The sequence below is a fragment of the Rhododendron vialii genome, chromosome 5a (genome assembly GCF_030253575.1).
Source record: "Rhododendron vialii isolate Sample 1 chromosome 5a, ASM3025357v1".
NCBI lineage: Eukaryota > Viridiplantae > Streptophyta > Magnoliopsida > Ericales > Ericaceae > Rhododendron > Rhododendron vialii.
In genome coordinates, this window is record NC_080561.1 from 9,103,793 (window position 1) to 9,124,841 (window position 21,049).

Here is a 21,049-nt window from a genome sequence, read left to right on the forward strand (position 1 = left end):
TCAAGGACATCCCATAAAATTGAAACGATACAGTGATATGAGTCAAGTTTTCCAAGAGTAGGACAAAAGAACTTAATTATCCTTTTTAACAGGCCCCATTTCAAAATATCTTTTTAAAAAATAAATACTTATTTCACATTTTCAAACTCAAAAATAATGTAAATAAAAAATAATTTTTTAATTTTTTTTGCACCGTATTAAAGATCTCAATGAGATCTATCAAATAAGATCCATATTTATAGAAATTGTATTTTTTTATTTATTTCCATTTTGGGAACGGGGCCAAGACAATTGGCATCTTTTTTTGTGGGGGCCTTCAATTGACAATTGGGAAACGTCCTTTGGGCAAGTATTGGCTGTAAGAAGGATTATGTGGCTCCAACTACATCACCCCTTGAAATTGAGGTTTGAGCCATATACTTGTCTCTCTGTATATTTAGCTATTTTGTTTATCAATCTTGCTAGGGACATGCAATTTACATGGACACTTACACACTCACATGAATGGATCATGAATGGTCCATGCAAGTGTGTGTATAAGCTAAGTTGTAGGAACCTCCAATGTCGGTGGCAAATCTACGTCAGAACTTCGCTTCCGTGCTCTCAAGTCAGACTCTTCTAGTGTAACGATCCTAATTTTTAAAACTTGGATAAAATTATTTATACATTTAAAGATGCATATATATATTTATATAAATATTTGTTGTCGTAAATATGCTTATGCTTAACTCCATCATAATATAACTTAGCACCTAATCACGTAATTATATATCTAGACATATTATGTGTGACTAATTTCGATTGAGACCTTGTATTTGTAACTAGACCCTTCTGGTGTGACTAGATGTTGAATTTGAAATTAAACCAATTACATTATAACTAGAATACCATTCTCACACACAAGCTATCATCTCACCATCCCTTCCTTCCCTATTTTTCGGCTGACAAACCTCTCCCATTTCATTTTTTTGGTCAGAGAAGGGAAACCAATTCCCCCTTTTTTCCTCCCTAAATCCCTCATATTTTGACACCTCAAGTTTGTCCAAGAGTTGATACCCCATCTAGTAAACCCTTTTTTCCTCTCTTTCTAGCTATCATTCTACCTTCACACTCATTTACACACCCAATTACACACACATACTCACAATAGGGGTGGAGTCCGCACACACTACACATCCAATGTGTGGGATCCACTCCTATTATGAGTATGAGTGTGTAAGTGGGTGTGGAGTTAAAATTTTTGCTCTCCCTAAAACTCTTTTTAATATGATTTATTCTAATATCACACTCATTAATACATTCATTCATATACTCACACTCACAACAAAGATGATGCCCACACATACTGTCTGTGTAGTGTGTGCGGGCTCCACTCTAGTTGTGAATGTGAATGTGTGTTTAGGTGTGTAAAGGGATGTGGTGGTAGAATGATTGTTGTAATATCCTTTCTTCCTTTTTATTTTTGTTTCCAAGCAAACCTTTCGGCAGAGGAGAGAGAGAGAGGGAGAGAGGAGGCAGTCGGCACCACCTCCGGTCCTCACCTCCGCCGATCAGCGTCACCACCTTCATCACCCGAACTCCATCACAACTTGAACCCCGCTGCCCCGCCTCGCCCCACTCCCGAACCAGCCCATAAATAGTTCCAAACCAGCTGCATTTCAGTCTCAAAATCAGCTCCAAAAATCAGTCCCAAAACTCACCCATAACAGTGCCGGAAACAGCCACTGACGAAGCTCCGTTGCCGTCCGATTCAACCCCATCCGGAACCATCTCACCGCCGAGCTCCGCCGAGCTCTGACCCACCGCCGTCTCTTGCCAAAACCCGTTTCACCGGACGAGAGGTAGTTCGAAACTCACCTCCCTACGTATATATCGTGTCCGTAATGATTTTTATGTTTAAATTCAAACCCGACGTCGCCGGTCGAGTCCGGACGAAAATTCACATTCGAACACCACTGTCTCTGTTTTGTTTTAAAAATAATGTTGCTAGCCACCGTTGGGTTTGATTTAGAAAAGCATGACTTGGATTTGATCAATACAATTAGGTTTAAACATAAAGCATGCTTGGGCTTGATTCACGGAATTAGAAAATATGCGTGGTAACTTATACTGTTACTTGTTCTGTTGATGCATGACTTAGAATTTGGTTAAAGGAAATAGGAACCAACTGTTTTTTTTTGGTGGTACCATTTTAAGAGGAAAGTTGCCTAGTGTGTTATCGTAAATGTAAGAGAAATGTTTCTTCTATCACGCGCTGTTACAGTCTCTAAATTCGTCAAGCAGAAAAGCATTATAATAGGTATTTATTTTTCTTGCTTGATTTGTTATTATCGCAAAAATTAATTATCGTTAGTTTGTTGGTATGTTTGTAGAAATGTTAGATTGTGTGAAATGTTGTTGTTCTGATAGATTGGACAAATAAATTCCCGGGGTTGGTTGCGATGTACGGATTTAACATATTAGACGTGAAACTAGGTTTAATGGAAAATGGATAATATGAGAGGATGTGATTTTAGATTCCAGACAATCTTGATTTGGAACCCGTGGTGATGTATTGTTGATGAATGATTGGTGGTGATCTGCTGAAAGTATGGATATACGAACCTTGGGTACGGCATGGTGGTGGTCGGCTCTCGGATGTTAGGACGGTACATAAGGGTGGCGTTGTGCTTGCGTCACAACCCGAGCTAAACGGCGCTTGAGCGTTGCCGGTGAAGTTCAACCCGGGCTAGACGGTGCTTGAGCGTTGCCGGTAAAGTTTTATCCGAACTTATGGTCGCAGATGGGATACCCAAGTACATAACTTAGGTATCTTTCATCTGTATCTAGAAAAGAGGAGTCAGACTATACTAGTGTTTTGTGCCAGAGGTTAAGGGTAAGAACGGATCTGTGGATAAAATCTGATATTTCACTTAGGTTAAAGAATAATAATGAAATAATGGATTGTTCTCTTTTGATATTATTCTTATATATTGCATTTCAATTATATATCTTATTGCTTGTAAATTATGGGTTCGGGTGAGTTTGGGCTTTTAAGCCTTCATCGCTCACGGTACTATGTTGTCCTGGTAACACAAACGCCAGGTACTGAAGACGGAACAGAAGTGTTGTACAATTCGATCGAGTTCAATCATATTGAGAAAGAAGCTGAAAACCTTGATTTTCGTGCACATAGTCGCTTTGATTAATTTAAGTCGACTCTATTTTGAAAGGAGAGCTGTTTTTCCCCCCTCTGACACAACCCCCCGGACCCCACCCCCTCCTTTCCCGTTTCGCTGAAGTAGGTTTAATGAAAAATGGATAATGTGAGAGGATGTAATTTTAGATTCTAGGCAATCCTGGTTTGGAACCCATGGTGATGTATTGTTGATGAATGATTGGTGGTGATTTACTGAAAATATGGATATACGAACCTTGGGTACGGCATGGTGGTGGTCGGCTCTTGGATGTTGGGACGGGATATGTAACGACCCTGAATTTTGGTCAGTAAAAATTTCGTTAAATATTTGAATTTTATTTGAATTACTTATTTTCTCTTGAGTGGCTATATGATTTCTTGTTAATTTCCGTCATAGTTAGATTTTGGTCATTGGTTGACTCTCGACTAGAAACCCTACTTGGCCAATCGAATTAGATTCCAACCGACTACTTGGAGAAACCGAGCAACCAACTCACCTAGTTGAACCTTTTGAACCTTTGCCTTTTCCCATTGGTCCATAATGATTAGGGTAATCTTTGTTCATTGGACAATAAGCTTTTCATTATTATATTTGACTAAAAGTACATGTAGTCTTTCAAAATCTTATTTTAAGATAAAAAGTACTTGTACTTCTTTTAACCATTGGTCTTTAACTGCATGGGGAATTATTATCCATTGGATAATAGCCATAATCTTCTAACAAGGTACAAGGTTTTATTTAAATAATTAAGATTTTGATTCCCATGTACTTTTATGCATTAAACTATTGGGGTATATCTAAATCCTAGATTTTTCAAAGTACTTTATTAAATAAATAGTACTTGTACTCTATTATAATCTAATGGGGAGAATCTTAGCCTATTATTTAATTGGAGTACTTGGTACCACACCTATATTTAAATATAGGGATTTTGTCACATGCTTTAAAGGACAACTTTTGATTATTTTAATATAAAAGTTCTCTAGTTACTATTGTCCTTTGGACAATAAAAGTTAGGAAATTTATTATCCATTGGGTAAAATGTTTAGTCTTTCAAGCAAGTACATGGGTGTATTAAACTAGTCTTTTTCTTAAAACCCATGTGATAAAGTACATAATATTTTATTATGAAAGTACTTATTAGCCTTAGTAGCCTTTAAGGCCTAAAATTCTCGTAAGTGCTCTTATATTATTTTATATTGGGGTTTTGTACCCAATTGGATTAATTTATTGGGGAGTTGATCTTCCTAGAGTACATTAGTACACTAGTTTATTAGTTTAATCCATCATGTGCTTATTTATTTGTCAGTAGGAGAAACTTAGTCTTTAAGTTTCCTTGACTCAAAGTACAAAGTACCTATTATTTTATATGTGTTCTTAGTAGTATATATATATATATGTGTGTGTGTGTGTGTGTGTGTGTAGCTAATACTTGTGAGAGAGAGAGAAAGGAAGGAGGAAAGAGAGAGGAAGATTGGTTGTACCTTCCATGATCTTTCTTCATCTTTCAAAATCCATGGGTGAATCTTCCTTACTAGCTAAGAAACTAACCCTCCATTGTTCTTCATTGTACTTCTATGATTGTTAAAGACAAAATCTTGTACCATTGGCTCTTTCTTTCCAAACAAATCTTCCATAATCATCCTTCGTACAAATCCTAGCCATGCAAGCCTAATACCCTAACCCATCAAGCTTTCAATCAAGTTTGACAAGTGAAAGATTGAGTTATGGAGCAAATCCATGGAGGATTTGGAGAGAGAGAGGGCCGGCCTTAGAGAGAGAGGGAGAGCCCAAGATTTTTTCTATAAATAGGACCCCATTCCAAGCATTTCAACTCATACCTTCACCTAGCAATTTCTCTCTCTAGAAAAATTTGTGTTCTTTCTTTGTTCTTTCTTTTGCTCTTCATGTTCTTGAATTGTTCTTGAGTTCTTCAAGAAACTCATCCAAGACCGCCACTAAACCGCCACCCGACCACCCTTCGATCCATAAAGTAGAGTAGTGTTAGTCAAGAACAAGTTTCGAGAGAAACCTTTCTCTTTCAAAGCTCCCGAAGGCATACCGTAGGAAGTTACTCCGCTTGATCACCGACGTACTTTCCGTAGCCGCCCTACCGCCAAGAAGTAAGGTAGAACCCCTTGCCCCTAACTCTACGTATAGAACCGTATGTTAGAAAGTAGAATACCTCTACTCATTTCTCTAAGTATAAGTAGATTATCCTTAACGGATTTCGAAAGATAGAACTTATCGTTTGTTTAGAAGTATTTGTATTTTGACCTTTAAAATGATTATGAGCATGCATATATGAATTGCTTGTATTACTTGTGGTGTGATAAAACATAAGTGATTTCACTCCAAGGGCGTCCGTACATGTGGCGTTGTGCTTTGAATAAGCATAAGTGATACACTCCAAGGGCGTCCGTACATGTGGCGTTATGCTATAAGTGGTGATTGAGCATGATAAGTAGTATTGAGTTGGATGATTTTGTTAGAATGTTTCATGCTTACTTTTGTCTTACCGCGGAGTCTTTGCACGTAAACGAGACACGAGAACCGAGAAAGTAGAAACATGACACCTAGGGTGTGGATAATGATGAGATGTGTTTTGAAACCGTAATGTGGCCTGACTTGGTAGCCCATTGTGTGTATGGAAACCCGCGATGTGGCCGAACGTGGTAGCCCATCGTGTGGATTGTGAAAACCGCAACGTGGCCGGACTTGGTAGCCCGTTGTGTGTATGAAAACTCGTAATATGGCCGGACTTGGTAGCCCATTGCGTGGATTGTGAAAACTACAATGTGGCCGGACTTGGTAGCCCATTGTGAAGATTGTCAATGCGGCCGGACGTGGTAGCCTCATTGGTAATGTGGCTTGGTTATCCGCGGAGAGGAGCCAATGCAAGTTTTGTGTGCCAATGGGAACCCGGCGCGGCGGAACCGAGGTTGGGTGTGTTAAACAAATGATTTTGGGAAATGATGACTTGGTTTATGAGAAACGAAAAATGGAGACACGGTCTACGATGAGTTGTGTAGGAGAAACTCGGAGAATCTTGGACACCAATGATAGTAATTACGGATGTGTTATTGATATTGTCTTTGTAGCTGTATATACACGTATCATGTGGAAATCGATGTTTTATTAAAATCTGTTGTTTGTAAGTTATGAGTTAGTGGGTATGGGTTAATCTATTGAGCTTTTGTAGCTCACGGTGTTGCCTTTTTGGTGACCCTGACATATTATATCGGTGGCGACGCTGGTATAATGTGTCAGACTTTGTAGATGATCAAGGTGAGTAGTACACTTTGGAGGCCTTTGGAGCGGAAGAGCTGGCTCAGATAGAGGAGCAGGCAGAGCTGTAGATAGGAACCTTAGTTCCCTTCCCTTGTGTAATAAAGTTATGATGTAATAATGAATCAGACTCACCTTGTTTTTGTAATAAAATGTTTTCTTTAACGTACCCAAAATTCGGGGCGTTACAGGACATAAGGGTGGCATTGTGCTTGCGTCACAACCCGGGCTAGACGGCGCTTGAGCGTTACCGGTGAAGTTCAACCCGGGCTAGACGGTGCTTGAGCTTTGTCGGTGAAGTTTTATCCGAACTTATGGTCGTGGATGGGATACCCAAATACATAACTTAGGTATCTTTCATCCGGATCTGAAAAAAGGGGAGTCAGACCACACCAGTGTCTTGTGCCAGAGGTTAAGGATAGGAACGGATCTGTGGATAAGATCCGAGATTTCACTTAGGTTAAAGAATAATAATGAAATAATGGATTGTTCTCTTTTGATGTTATTCTTATATATTGCATTTCAATTATATATCTTACTGCTTGTAAGTTGTGGGTTCGGGTGGGTTTTGGCTTCTAAGCGTCATCGCTCACGGTACTATGTTACCCTGGTAACTCGAACACCAGGTACTGAAGACGGAACAGAAGTGTTGTACAATTCGATCGAGTTCAATCATATTGAGAAAAAAGCTGAAAACCTTGATTTCCGTGCACATTGTCGCTCTGATTAATTTAAATCAACTCTATTTTGAAAGGAGAGCTGCTTTTCCCCCTCTGACAGAACCCCTGGACCCCACCCCCTCCTTTCCCGTTTTACCCTCCCCCACCCCCCCCCCCCCCCTTCCAGTTTTGATTCTTCTTTTTTTCTCTATTCCCCCCTCCAGTTCTTTCCAGTTTTTAATCCTTCTTCTTTTTTTCTAATTTTCAATTCTTTTCTTTATTTGTTTCCTTTCCCATTTTCCCCCCTTCCTTTTTTTTTTTTTTGGTTAACTCAAATTCTATTTTCAATTAACCACCACAATACCATATTTAAGACCAATGCACCGCGCCCAAGCTAACATATCTTCTATGCTTTCAAAAATCTATAATAAAAAAAACGAATATGTATAAGTACAACATTAACCAGTCTTAACATATTTTCTCTACTTTTAAAATAGGAAATTGATAATGCCAAAACAATTTGTGTCCGTGCTTGGATTGGATTCTAACTGTGCTAAGTAAATTTTTTGTTCTAAAGCCTTTCAACGAGCACCCTAAGATTCTTTATTTGGTTTTAGGACTCTTTTAGGGTGTCTATTGAAAGGCTTTGGAGCGAAAAATTTATTACGACCATTTAAGATGAAATTTTCAGAAAAATAACATCTTTGTACCCGTTCAAATAGATTGAAAACTGCAAGCTTAAACCTTCAATTTCCTAATCCCCTCCAAGCATCTCTTGAAATCCTCAATCCAGTAATCACTTGGGTTGAATTTGCTCTTGATCCAAATGGCTATTCTAGTCTTCACCAACTCCACATGCAGCTTCACAGACAGGCATAGAGTCGATCTTGTTAATATATGCACTGTATCATTTTTCTTGCCAACCATAGGGACCATAGGATAGCAATAGAAGCCAACATTCCAGATATGTTTCTCCAAGTTTTGGAATCCATTATCAAACCAGCTCATAGCTAATGGGAAATGGAAGCAGGGCGGACCAAGACAGTGGAGGAACTATGTAGGGCCTGGATCCCTCAATTTTTAAGTGTCAACGAATGTGATATCTAATTTCGATTATTATCGATATTATTAGTGTAATATATGTTCTTATAATCTTAATAATTTTTCTTGATTTAATAAAAAAAAAAACATGTTTCTTTATATATTTTCCCATTTCTCAATTTCTTCCATAAACAACAAATAAGCGTGTGAATGTAGTCGTAGCAAATAACCTGCGTTAGGCTAGAATTTGTTCAATGTACGTTTAGATAAAAATATGTCCGTTAAATCGGCCCCTTGAAGCTAAAATCGTAACTCCACCACCGGACCGAGAGTAGGTGGTTTGGAGTTTCTGCAGCCTGGGAACAACGGGGGCAAACTGCTAGGTTCAAATCCAAAATGACACTCGTCCTCAAGAGCGCGGACCTAGTTGCTACTCTGTTTAATTCCCATTTTTGAAGGACAAAGGTTCTTCCATATAAGACAAGGATTCTTAAGTAGGACCCCCAAATTGGGGAGCATGCGGTCCTGTGTTGACCCATTTAGGCCGTCCAATTTTTTGAACGGCTCAAATTTCATCTCGACAATAAACAAATAGACAACTGAGATTTGTTCGAACCTACATATATACCCAAACACTATAAGCAGACTTTACAGTGAACAACACCTTAAAGAGAGTCCTAAACTGCCTATTTTCCCATCTACGTACCTTAATATATAATCTTTTGTACCCAGACCAATAAAAGGCAGCATATAACACCGTATATATGTCTTTACAATTGTTTTCACGTGACAAGAGCTCCAACAAGTAATAATTTTCTGACCTCCCTCAATACTCTTCAAGGTAGGGGTGGCAAATTGAACTTAGACCCATTAACAAATTCAAACCCATCAACTAAAAAATAGACCCAACTCAACTCATTTATTAGTTGGGTAAGAATGGGTTCAAACCCAGCGAACCCATTATTAGTTGGGTCATAATTGGGCATCAATTGGCTCAACTTAAATGACCCAATGGGCAATGAAAGTAACCCACCAAATTCTGTCTATTTTGCAAAAGCCCAATAAATCCAAACCACCCCGCTCAGATCTAGTGCGGCCCCCTCCCTCTCTCTCTCTCTCTCTCCCCCCACCCCACCCCACCCAGAAGCATGGCCTTCTCTCACTTTTTTGAATAGTCCGAATTAAAAATCAATTGTGACCGGTAACAATTATTTTGATCAGTCAAAATTGAAAACACATCTCATCCATTAATTGCGCGAATGGACCTGTGAAATTGTGCTCCGCTGTGAATAAATTTCTCTCATGGTAGTCCCGCAAAGGGTTTGGATTAAAAAATTGACTTATTTTTTTGTCCTTATTCAATTTTTTTTTTTGTTTTGTGTCAAACTTTTACTCCATGACTTATTAATTTGTTTTGATGAGAAGAATCGAAAAAGTAAAAAAATTTGATCGAAATTTATAATTTTTTGAATAAAGACAAAAAAAATCAATAAGACAAAAAAAATTCTTTATTCTCGTCTTTTTGAAAAAATTTATGAGTTTCGATCATAATTTTTTTTTACTTTTCTAATTTTTCGATCATAATTTTTAGTATATATGTAATTGGATTAATGGGCGAGTCAGGTTTGCTTTAAAATAAATTGGTCGGGTTGGGTATGAGTAATTAGACTCATAATTAATGAGTCTAAATGGGTCAATGACCCATTAAAGACCCAACCCACTAACAACTTACCCAATTTAACCCAAACCCGCCCGTTTGCCACCCCTACTTCAAGGTGATTCGTGAACATTAATCCTACGACATTATACAATAAGATCCGAAGAGAACGCAGTGGAACTGATTTGTTTTTTTTCTATAAAAGTTGCTGCCCCATAAACTTAAAACCAAAAAAGAGGGGCTGCTATGTTTCACCGCTCCTCCCACTACAGCACTCAATCACATCATCCATCTTGACAATCAATGATCCGAATTTTAAAAAAGCTCTTTAGTTTAACTCTTTTCTAAAAGATTTTTTTACAATCCAAATCGGACAGTCAATTTGAAAGCGATGGAGGGAGCAGTGAAAACGAGTGGGGTAAACTTTCTAACCAAAAAATCCAATCGCAAGTCTCAACACAATCTCTAGCAAAATCAAACTTGGAGAAAGCTATAAGAAATATTTGTCCATTCATTCACTTTTTTCACTATATTATTTTTCCTTTTCTAGCTCCACATTACACATGACTTGTCTGATCTTTCTTTTTCTCCTTTCTCTCTCTAACACCACTGGCATCTCCTTTTTTTTTCTCTCTCTAGATATATTTTCTTTCAATCCAACTGAAGGGCATAAATAGATCAGTAACATTTAGTTCCTAGTAGTCCCCAACTGAATCTGGCCGTTACCGTTACCGTTACCTTGATCGCCTTCACGGTTGGTACCACTAACTCTCTTGTTCTTCTCCAACTCCCTCATCGTCGTCCTCCACCCGAAGAAGGTGCCAAACAAGACTTGCATTTCCTCTAGGGTCTTCCCCTGTGTTTCGGGCAGTAGCGTGTAAAAGAACACCCATCCAACCATAGCCACTCCCATAAAGAAAAAGAAGGCCCCTCCGATGGTAATCGCCTTCGAGAAGGACAAGAAGGTCATCGATATGACACCGCTCATCACGCGGTTCACAGCCACTCCCATGCTCGTCCCCTGGGCCCGCAGCCTCAAGGGAAAGATCTCGGAGCTGTAGACCCACGTAATGGGTCCCATACCGATGGAGAAGGTCGCGACATAAGCCAGCACCGAGGTGATAGCCATAGCTAGGGCCCAGTATAGTTTCTGCTTGGATTGGTCTATGATTGTTAGAAACATCCCTAGACTGGCGAGGGACAAGATCATTCCGGCGACGCTGGTTAAGAGTAACGGCCTTCGCCCGACCCGATCCAGTAAAAATGTGGCCACCAGAATGAATATGGTCTTGACGAGTCCTACCGCCACCGTGCAGAGTAGTAACGTGTCTGTGTTTGTTATACCTGACAAGTGATGCCACCAACAAATAGTAAACACGGAAAATAATTTCGCAATTATTTGATTCTTCATGAGAGAAATTTGAAAAGTTTAAAATAATAATAAAAAAACTATACATTATATCTTAGACTGTCTTTGAGCAATCTAACGTGAATTTATTTGTGTTAATCGTTTCTCAACTTTTTTTCTCCATTACACTGTTGTTTCAGAGAGAGAATCAAAAAAGCGGAAAAAACATAATCAGGGCCAGCCCAAAGATATTTGGGGCCCTAGGCCAAATCATTAAGTGGGGCCTTAAATTTTTTCACAATCATACAATAATAACAGATAATTTAGATATCTAAAAAATCTACACCACATTTCACACAAAATAACAGATAATTTAGATATCTAAATGTTTTCGCAATTATTAAGTGGGTCTATTATGCCTCTCCTTAATCAGCAATTGTCTAGGTGAGTTGGTATGTGGAATTATCTTTTAAAGTGGCTTGGGTTTCTTCTTGTATTTTCTTTGGCACAAGTTCAAAACTTGGTAGCAACGGATTTTGCACAAGCCTCGTGTTTTTATGAACAAATAAAAATTTAAAAGAAGTGTCATGGGCGGGATTCGAACCAACGCGTCTTAGAGCATCCGCATTAGTCTCAGCTGATTTTGGACCAAATTAATCCTCAAAAACCATTTTTCTACTTTAGCTATTCAGTTTTTTATAATTACACAGCATCAGACTCTTTACTCTCACTCTCTACCATACTTTTAAATATTAAGACTAGTGTACACAGTGCAATGAAAATAGTAAAATAACTGTGAACATTAAAATAAGCATGAACAGTGAATAAAAACTATTAAAATACTAAGTAGCAAATGAACAGTTGCTCTGGACTTTGCATGAGGCACTGTAGCATTTGTAGAAATCTGGTTAAAGTAAAGAACTACAAGCGAGGCTGATGAAGGGGTATTTTTGGAGTTTGGCTTTCTACTTTAACTTAGAGGAGGGAGTAGAGAGAGAGAGGTGTGGATGCCCTTATACATTTTTTGTTTTGAAGAAATAATATATATATATATATACATATATATATATATATATATATATATATATATATAAAAACTCCTAACGGGCCCCTTTTTGAGCCAAAATTTCAGGCCTCAGGCCTCTCAAACATACTAGCAATAAAATATAAAAAATAATTGCCGTTGCATGTGGTAATATACTAAGTTGATGTAATTTTATTATTTTTAGTTTCTGCTATACCTGCTTTCTTGAAGATTTTGGGGCTGTACAAAACGACAGCGTCGATGCCAGAAGTTTGTTGAAAAAAGTGAATCCCGATGCCGGCGATGAGAATATGCTTAACGGTGGGCGTGGGGTGGAGAAGCAACTCCTTCCAGACATCTTCTCCGTGGCTGCGCTTCGGCACCTGGACGACGTCGTCGTTGCACTCCTCGGGGATCCCGGCCGCCTCCTTGATGTCGGCCAGCCGGAGCAAAGACTCCTCTTTGGAATCGGACGTTCTATCCAGGACTCGCTTTGCGTCCCCGAGTCGACCCTGGAGGACGAGCCACCGGGGCGACTCGGGCATCGCTAGGACTCCGAGGGCCAGGAAGACCGACGGGATTCCTCCGACTCCGAGCATGAGGCGCCAGCCTAGGTGGCGCGGGAGCTTCGAGAAGGCGTAGTTTGATACGTAGCCCAGTAATATACCTAAAACAATGGAAATAAGATTAGTAGGAATTTAGCAGACGGAAAATGCAAAGATTTTTTATCAGTACTTGGGTGGGACCCAGGGACCCTGCCGAGCGGCACCCCTGCCGAGCGGGTGCCGAGCGGCCAATCCGGCCGTTCATCTCGGAATCAACGGCCCGAATCGAAACATCTTTTTCCTTTTCTTTTTCTTTTTTTTTAAATCCGTTCGGTACCTTTACATCCGGACCATCCAAAACACTTTTGGACGGCCGAGATGCGCTCGGCACCGCTGCCAAGCACCTCTGCTTGGCAGCATCTCCCAATCCACTTGGGTGAGTTTACCCTATTGGCTAACAGTATTTTCGGTATTTTAGTCCAAAAATACCCATTATTAAAGACGTCAATCTCCTTAACTTTGTTGTCTAAATAGTGTATTTTAAACAAGTGCAAACAAGTGATATTTCGTCGTCTATTTGAAGACAAAAAAAATATCGTGTAAACTCACACTCGGGATCGTTTTTCCTCGTCTTCGTTGGCTTTCTTTTGAAGGGCCAAATACAATTTGAAAAAAATACTCTATTCGTCTCAGTTTGTTTGTCCAATTTCGACATATGTGTCTTTTAAAAAATTATCTATATTTCACCATCTATAATGTTTTATATAATTTCGAAAACATCATATTTTAGATCTAATTGAGATCTATCAAACAAAAGATCTATATTGCATATAAAAAATATTATAAATTAAAACATATAGACAATTTTATAAGAGGTCCCAAATAGTGAAAAATGACAAACAAATCGATGGAGGGATATAAAATGTGGATTTTTTGAAAATTCATTTGTAAAGCTTATGATTATTCTTTTTTTAACAATCATAATCAAGTTGTACTGCCATTAACACTCGGTAAGAAGTAAATTTTTTTTTTTTTTGGACGGCGAAAGAAATGGAAGATGGCATTACGAGGGGCCGAACACCCCAACTATATTGGCACCTATGAAAAAAATTTCAATGCTAAGCGGGTATCACGTGCCCGCTCGCGCATTTAAGCTGTCCATTACGTGTTTAAATGGCTCAGAAAAGGAGAGAGAAAGTATTGGAGTGAGAGAAGAGAGTGTTTTAATCCGAGCCGTCAAAAAATATATCGGACGGCTCGGATGCGCCGAGCGAATGCCACGTCGGCAATACCCACTCGGCACTGAAAAATTCCTTAGCCCCTACGGACATCAATAATCATGTGCCCCATCGAGGCACCACGGAGAAAGACAGCAGATGGCAAGAAGCCAAAAAAGTACAAAAACCCCCCGACAAAAACCAGAACAGTGCAGATGAAAAAGTGAAAAAATTGGCTCGTCCAACCATAGTTATCGATACCGTTCCGTACCGGCCGGTACGTACCGTTTTGACGGAAAACCGGTACTCTAACCCCCCAATTTCGTTCCGGTCCCAATACCGGTCGGTACCGGATTTTTCGGACAATACCGGCCGGTATCGGGATACCGGAAATTCCGGCCGAGATTTTGCAGCGTTGTTTTTTTTTTTTACTTTTTCTGGTACCAAAAAAAAAAAAAAACGTTTCAGGCCTTCTTTTTTTTTTACTTTTTCTTGTCCCAAAAAAAAAAACATTTCAGGCCCAAAAAAACTAAATTTTTTATTTTTACTTTTTCAGGCCCTTTTTTTTTTTTTAACCTTTTCTTGTCCAAAAAAAAAAACATTTCAGGCCCAAAAAAACTAAAAAAAATTTAACCAAAACATAGGCTTAACCTTAGTACGTGCGCGAGGCTTAGATCCCGAATTTGCACCCCCCCTGCGCACGAATAACCCGTGACGCGCACCCGGTTAATTGGTTTCCGAATCAGTTTTTCCAAATTGCCTTCGGCCACGGCACATTTTTCCGAGCGCGCGAGACCTCTTATTGGGTTCTCAATCACAAGTTCACTAGTGTGCAAAGTCATTTAAAGTGGATAAGAGTTTTGTAACTAAGCAATGTGGGACTAGAGAATCTCTACTAGAGATATTTTATGATAAATTGTATGATATAGGGAATTTTTTTGAATTATAATTATATATAATTATTATATATATTGTAGTTGCGGTAAATCCGAAACGGTACCCGGTACCTGACCGGTACCGTTACGTACCGTACCAGTAGAAAAACCGGTACCCTGTCCGAAACGGTATTCAGAACTATGCGTCCAACAATCAATTTAAGGACCATCTAGGTTCAGATTCCAAGAACACTTGAGGGATCAATTTGACAAAATTGAAAGAACAGGGAGAAAAAAGAAACAAAGTGTGTACTTAATCTCTTCATTTCATATATTTTTTCTTTTTTTTAAAAAAATCCTGTTATTTTACAAATGATTATAAACAACTTGATTTTGTGGCTAATTTCACAAAGCTTTTATTCTTATCCGAATAAATATATATGGATATGTGAGTATTTCTCAATTATTTTCCTTTTAAAATTTTCTCTATTTCAAATTATTGTTGTCTACAGTTAACTCCTTTAAGCTGTTGATCGTAATTTTTTCAAAACTTTTTGTATCCTTCTCATTTAAAGCAAAACTTACAAAAATTCAAAAAAAAAAGGTAACAAAAGTGAAAAAAAAAATAAAAAGAGCCAATGGTATCTCCTTCGGAGGCATTTTCGGAGTACTTAGAATTATTGATTAAAAAAAAAAGTTAGGCAAAGGCCGCCAAACAAGCCCAACACTCGCACGTGTACAATGTGGTCTCATTATTCAGTGCCCCAACCCCACACCTTTTCATAGAATCCGGTGGTCCATAGTATCACGTGATGATACAATAATTTCGGAATAAAAAATGATATAAGTACCGATGGTGTGTAGGAAATTCGTACCGACCAGCCTCGCCGGGCAGTCTTCGGCCACCGGACGACGAATTCGAGCCGTCCAAAAATTCTATAAAAAAAAACGAGGGGGCCTTTGGGGCAATTAACGGCATCCGAGGTGTGTATGGTGCTTGATCAGAACAACCATTTTTTCGTGTATATAAACGAAAAAAGGGGTGTTCCGATCAAGCACCTTACACACCTCTGATGCCGTTGATTCCCACGAGGGTCCCCTCGGTTTTTTTTTTAGAATTTTTGGACGGCTGGGATTAGCCATCCGGTAGCCGGAGACGGCCCGGCGCGGCCGGTCAATATGAATTCTCTACACACACCATCGGTACTCATAGCATCGCTCTTTGGGAATACTACATCAAAAATGATAGAGGTACAGAAATTTTGGGACCGAATCCGGACCGACGGCCGCCGGCGAGCCATCTCCGGCCACCGGACGGCCGATCCGAGCCGTCCAAAAATTCTAAAAAAAAAAACCGAGGGGCCCCTCGCGGGAATCAACGTCATCCGAGGTGTGTAGGGTGCTTGATCGGAGCACCCCTTTTCGTATGTGTATATGTATATACATATACACATACGAAAAGGGGTGCTCCGATCAAGCACCCTACACACCTCGGATGACGTTGATTCCCGCGAGGGGCCCCTCGGTTTTTTTTTTTAGAATTTTTGGACGGCTCGGATCGGCCGTCCGGTGGCCGGAGATGGCTCGCCGGCGGCCGTCGGTCCGGATTCGGTCCCAAAATTTCTGTACCTGTAGTGTTACTCATACTACATGGAGGTCTTCGGGACTACTGTATGTGTTCCCCTTCTGTTAATATTTTTATTTTTTAAGTATTTATCTTTTATTTTATAATATAAGTCATTCTTTTATAATATATTATTTTTAGGCTTTGTTTCTTTCGATGTAAAATATTTTCTCAAAAAAGAAATTTTAAAATTTTTATTTTTCAGTGTTTGATTAGCACATGAAAAATACATAATTGTTTTCAGATTCCATCTCAACACATTATGCCACGTTTTTATTTTTCCTTCTAAGCAACGTCTTACAATATCTTAACTTGTTTAAAGAGAAATTTTTCAGTGCCAGGTGAGTATCATGTGATGGCTGCTTGGCACATTCGGATTGTTTATTTCGGTTTTGGATGACTCAAATTTGAAAAGAGAGTGGTGAGGTGAAAGAGGAGAAGATTTTAATTTGGACTGTTTAATACACTTTTAGATAATCCGAATGTGCCAAGCTGGCACCACACACGTGGTACCCACCCGGTATTGAAAAATTTGCCATATACACCATGCGCAAAAATCGCTAAAATGAGTAAAGTTACGGTAATTTTTAAGGAAACGTGGGACCATAGGGCACCGAACACGAAAACAAATAACAACTTGCGGGAAAAAAAAAAAAAAAACAATTTTACCTCTTTGATGCAAATTATTTTACTCATTAAAATATTTTCCTCCTCTTTTTTCCAGTTAAATTCTTAATTTAAAAAATAAATAATAAATGGAACACAAATTGTGAAAAACACAAAAAGAAATTTTTAGAACAATACCGGCGTTAATGAAGACTTCAGGAAACGAGGTAAGAAATCCGCGAGACGAAGCGGGGGAGACTTCGGCCGTGTAGACGGGGGCGATCATGAGGGCGTAACCGACTCCAACGCCGGCGACGAACCGACCGACCATGAGGAAGGCGTAGTTGGGGGCAAGGCCCATGAGGAGTGCTCCGACGAAGAAGATCACGGAGGCGAGCACGATGGTGTAGCGGCGGCCGATCCAGTCGGAGGTGCGGCCGGCGGCGAAGGAGCCGATTAGGGAGTAGACGTTCAGGATCCCCATCAAGACTTCCAGCTTGGTGTCGCTGATTTTCAGGTCGTCTTGGATGAAGAGGCCGGCCCCACTCATCACCCCTATATCTGCACAGTTGATAGATCGGTTTGGTAACTGAATTTAGACAAAAAGAACAAAGAATTCATTGAGCTTTTTTTCAATTCGCGTCGGTCAGGAACGGGGCGGAAAGATAATTAGAACTATTCAATTTGTTAAATCTGACTAAAACATAATAATCACTTTGGATTGGACGTCGTTTGTCATATGAGTTCTCTTTAAAGTGAACCGTTTTGATCATTTTTTAAGTCCGTAATGAACCGTAAAAGCTCGAAACTAAACCGGACTGAATCCTGAGAGACCGGAGGTCATGATCTCAGGCCATTTTCTGGAAGTTTTCCTGTTCGGTTGCCGATTTAGAATTCGTATGCAAAACACTTTCTAAAGAAATCGTTTTGAAAACACAAATACTACTCTTGCGTAGTAATCTCCTCTCTTTTTTTTGCGTGAATTCACTTTGCATACATTATTCCCGGTCGTTTCTCAAAAAATAGATTACTTCCCAAAAATTCCTTTCAAATTTATTTGTTTTCAAGAGTTGTGTGCGTAGCATTCCTCCCGAATAAATAACTTTCCAAAACTCCTTTCAAACTTGTTTCAAAAACTTCAATATTTTTCTTGTTTGTGCAAATTATTCATATTTCTTGCAGCTCATTTGGATGGTGAGAAAGGGAGAGATGAGAAAAGGGAGCAAAGCCCTTTCTCACCAAATCTTACCATTTTTTGGAAGATTGGGCTGTTGAGAAGAGAAGGGCCAATCAAAACCTATTTTTTTTGGTATTTTTCTTGCCAAAATGTTCAATCGAAACGAAGGATTTCACCAAAAAACTGTAACCCTTTCCAAAGGGGCTATTAGGGAAGTGATTTTCAAGTAAACAGTTTCAGTTTTATTGCAAAATGAGTTCTATTCGGAGAACTCCTTTGTTTTCGAAAAGCTGGTTCTCAGAAACAGAAACACACATAATAGAACAGAGAGAAAAATGATTCTGAGAACAAAAACACAGATGAGAGAGGTGTGGGGTTTGGAAGATAGTAAAACATACCATAACCAAGTAAGATGGAAGTCATGGAGGCCAAAATGGCACAAGCAAAGGCATACTTGTTCCGTTTCGGTTTTTTCGGGGGATCGAAAGCCGGAATCGGTGTAATACTATTGTTCTGGCCGGAATCGGGAATCCCAATGGCCTGAGGCTTCCCGTCCGCCATCGTTTAGAGAGAGAGAGAGAGAGAGAGAGAGAGAGAGGTGTATGTTAATATGTTATGGGTACTGGACGTTCAAAGGTATGGAGGTAGAGGAAGAAGGTGTTTTTATGGTCCTATGGACATAACAAATGTGTTGTGGAGGGCTGTGACAAAATATATATAGACTGAAAAAGGCTTGGCCTTACCTCATCATCAGATGGTGGTGATGCTGATGATATTACACACTATAGCTATGTCCATGGAAAGGTCAAATATTGGACTCTACTAGTGTTTACTGGTAGTATCAATCTTCAGAAAAGAGAACCATCTTAAACTTGAATTAGCCTCGGGGAGGGGTTTGGCTGAGCGAACACAAAAGGGTAAATAAATGTTTGTTCTCTTTGAGATTGTATGTTTAAATTTCGCAAATTCTAAATGTTTCAAACCTTGCGCGGTGATGGAGAAGCTTGAGTCACCTTTGTGACGGTACTGGGAGCAATGCAGATATTTTCCTATATTGTTAAATACTACTCCCTCCATCCCAATTTTGATATACGTGCCTTTTAAAAAATTGTCTATATTTTATAATCTGTAATGTTTTACATAATTTGGAAAATATCATATTTTAGACTTAATTGAGATTTATCAAACCAGATTCATATTGCATATAAAAAATATTATAAATTGAACCATATAGATAATTCTATACGAAGTTTCAAATAGTGAAAAATGACAAACAAATTGGGACGGATGGTGTAATATCGGTCTATGTCGTTAATTACAGAGTCTTCCTAATCATAGTGATAAACTATTTGTTTTCGGTGACAGCTGGTAAACGTTTCAAGATGGGCTACCTTCCAACAACCCCCACCGACGATGTACATAAGATAAATTTTTTATATTTTGTTTTTTATCTGTGTCTGAATTAATTTATACACATCTCAAGCATTTTCGGGATACAAATTTCACCGCCCACTTGCAGAAACTCATAATTAAAACATAACAAATTCATATATAAACTGACTCTAAAAAATGTTGATGGCATCTGACACGTTTTGAACTTGACATCTTACAAAAGAACAAATCCCAATTCCCAGATCTTATTACTAGACCAACCCGATGGTAAGGAGAAAATTTTCAGTGCCGGGTGGGTACCATGTGGTATCCGCTCGATATATCCGAGTCGTCTGATGCGATTTTGAACAGATCGGATTTAGACAGAAAAAGAGGAAGAGAGAAAGGAAAGAGAAGGTTTCAATCTGAGCGGTCCGAAAGTGCATTGGACGGCTAGGGAGTGCCGAGCGGGCACCACGTGGGATATACCCGCTCGGCATTGAAAAATTTCTCGATGGTAAGCGTTAATTTGTTCCTAGTTTTTCTCGAATTATCCCCAAATAAACAAGGAAAATTCTAAAATAGTGTGTGAATGTGTATTAAAGGGAATAAAAAGTACACAGAAATACGTGTTTTTCTTATCTTCTAATGTGGTTATCGTCAACCCAGTGGGCTGACAATAGCAAGACCGAATAAACAAACACTAATGATGGGAGAAAGCATAGTTAAACAGATTTGGGGCTGAGGGACAACAACATTCAGCAGCGCTCGATCTTATCATCTGTCTCGGTAATTAATCATCCAGAAAAAAAAAATTCTTTCTTGAAAGAGTTATTTTAAATTTGAACCGTTCAAAATACTTTTAGATAGTGAATTTGAGCGGTGTTGAATGTTGCTCTCTCCAAGTGACAACAGCCCCCAAGTCCATGATAAACATGACATGGGGAACTGTCTTACGTATATGCATTTTGGGAGGTTTGAATGTGAAAATTCAGGAGCATTGAGTTTTTTTTTTTTTTAAATCTTTTCTCGTATATGGATTTACGGATATTGATAACCTGATTTTGAAACCCATTTTTCATGGTAAAAATAAACTAATAGAGTGGATAGGAGATCATTTATTACAAGATAAATATGCTCTAATCATACATATGCGAGAATTCGATTAACATGATTTTTATATGATTGAGGTTTCCGACGAACTCTACAAATCAACGAACTGATGGTTTTATTAATTGTCCTAATCTAGCAGTCCATTAACTAACAAACTTCAAAACTTTGCTTATGTACTGTATTTTGATTTGTACACCTCAAATAATACAATCATCAAAAAAAAAAAATTCATCAAAGAATATTTTTTTCTGGCCGAGTGGGATGAAACAGGAACCAAAGGGCTTGTCCCCAAGAAGTCAAAAAAATTGAATCTTACGAGGGCCAA

At 38.9% G+C, this 21,049-nt stretch overlaps 2 protein-coding genes across 3 annotated transcripts in view; one reads left to right on the plus strand and one right to left on the minus strand.

Annotated features, from left to right (window-relative positions):
• Nucleotides 1-21,049, plus strand: part of LOC131325700 (probable glutathione peroxidase 2) — an 88,607-nt gene that overhangs the window by 24,986 nt on the left and 42,572 nt on the right. Inside the window, exon 6 of one of the 2 annotated variants that reach the window (XM_058358104.1) lies at nucleotides 406-426. The exons of the other annotated variant lie outside the window; for it this stretch is intronic. Within the exon in view, the coding sequence (XP_058214087.1) occupies nucleotides 406-411 (6 nt within the window). The 3' untranslated portion in view covers nucleotides 412-426. Of the gene's footprint in view, nucleotides 1-405; nucleotides 427-21,049 lie in introns of those variants that run through there. 2 annotated transcript variants of the gene reach the window in all.
• On the minus strand, nucleotides 10,316-18,936 carry LOC131325676 (putative polyol transporter 1). Its single transcript, XM_058358067.1, has 4 exons — nucleotides 18,639-18,936; nucleotides 17,262-17,624; nucleotides 12,414-12,863; nucleotides 10,316-11,168 (listed from the first exon to the last, which is right to left on the minus strand). Exons 1-4 carry the CDS (start codon nucleotides 18,799-18,801, stop codon nucleotides 10,513-10,515), a joined length of 1,632 nt encoding a protein of 543 aa, XP_058214050.1. The 5' UTR covers nucleotides 18,802-18,936; the 3' UTR covers nucleotides 10,316-10,512.

Coding starts and splice junctions, on each gene's coding strand:
- LOC131325676 (XM_058358067.1), bottom strand. CDS start 18,801: ATGGCGGACGGGAAGCCTCAGGCCATTGGGATTCCCGATTCCGGCCAG. Junction 17,625..18,638: donor TTCCATCTTACTTGGTTATG/GTATGTTTTACT, acceptor TCAACTGTGCAG/ATATAGGGGTGATGAGTGGG. Junction 12,864..17,261: donor TGAAGTCTTCATTAACGCCG/GTATTGTTCTAA, acceptor CCATTGTTTTAG/GTATATTACTGGGCTACGTA.